Source organism: Pterocles gutturalis, unplaced genomic scaffold, assembly GCF_000699245.1.
Source record: "Pterocles gutturalis isolate BGI_N339 unplaced genomic scaffold, ASM69924v1 scaffold15506, whole genome shotgun sequence".
Taxonomy (NCBI): Eukaryota; Metazoa; Chordata; class Aves; order Pterocliformes; family Pteroclidae; genus Pterocles; species Pterocles gutturalis.
The window spans coordinates 1-442 of record NW_010105721.1 but is presented as its reverse complement, the minus strand read 5'-3'; the positions used below and the strand labels follow the sequence as shown (position 1 = coordinate 442).

Genomic DNA, 442 nt, shown 5'->3' with positions numbered 1-442 from the left:
GCCCGGGGGGCTCTGCGTGTCCCCTCCAGCCCGTCCCTCACCCCGCTCCCCTGCAGGAAATCGTGAACTTCAACTGCCGCAAGCTGGTGGCCTCAATGCCGCTCTTCGCCAACGCGGACCCCAACTTCGTCACAGCGATGCTCACCAAGCTGAAGTTCGAGGTGTTCCAGCCGGGTGACTACATCATCCGCGAGGGCACCATCGGCAAGAAGATGTACTTCATCCAGCATGGGGTGGTCAGCATCCTCACCAAGGGCAACAAGGAGATGAAGCTCTCTGACGGCTCGTACAGCGCGTATGGGCCAGGGCTCGGGGCCCCTGCCGGGGTCTCGTTCCATCCCCATTTCCCATCCTCGCTGGCGGTGTTTCGACTTTGGCCCCGTTGTATCCCCCCCTCCAGAAATCTGCCTGCTGACCCGCGGGCGGCGCACAGCCAGCGTCC

At 63.6% G+C, this 442-nt stretch overlaps 1 protein-coding gene across 1 annotated transcript; it reads left to right on the top strand.

The window, feature by feature from the left end:
* Window positions 1-56: 56 nt before the first annotated feature.
* On the top strand, window positions 57-436 carry LOC104471987 (potassium/sodium hyperpolarization-activated cyclic nucleotide-gated channel 2-like; the record flags this gene model as incomplete). The annotated part of the gene is made up of 2 exons (XM_010087512.1): window positions 57-294; window positions 398-436. Coding segments are annotated over 2 exons (277 nt in total), but the record flags the coding sequence as incomplete, so codon positions are not given.
* Window positions 437-442: the final 6 nt, after the last annotated feature.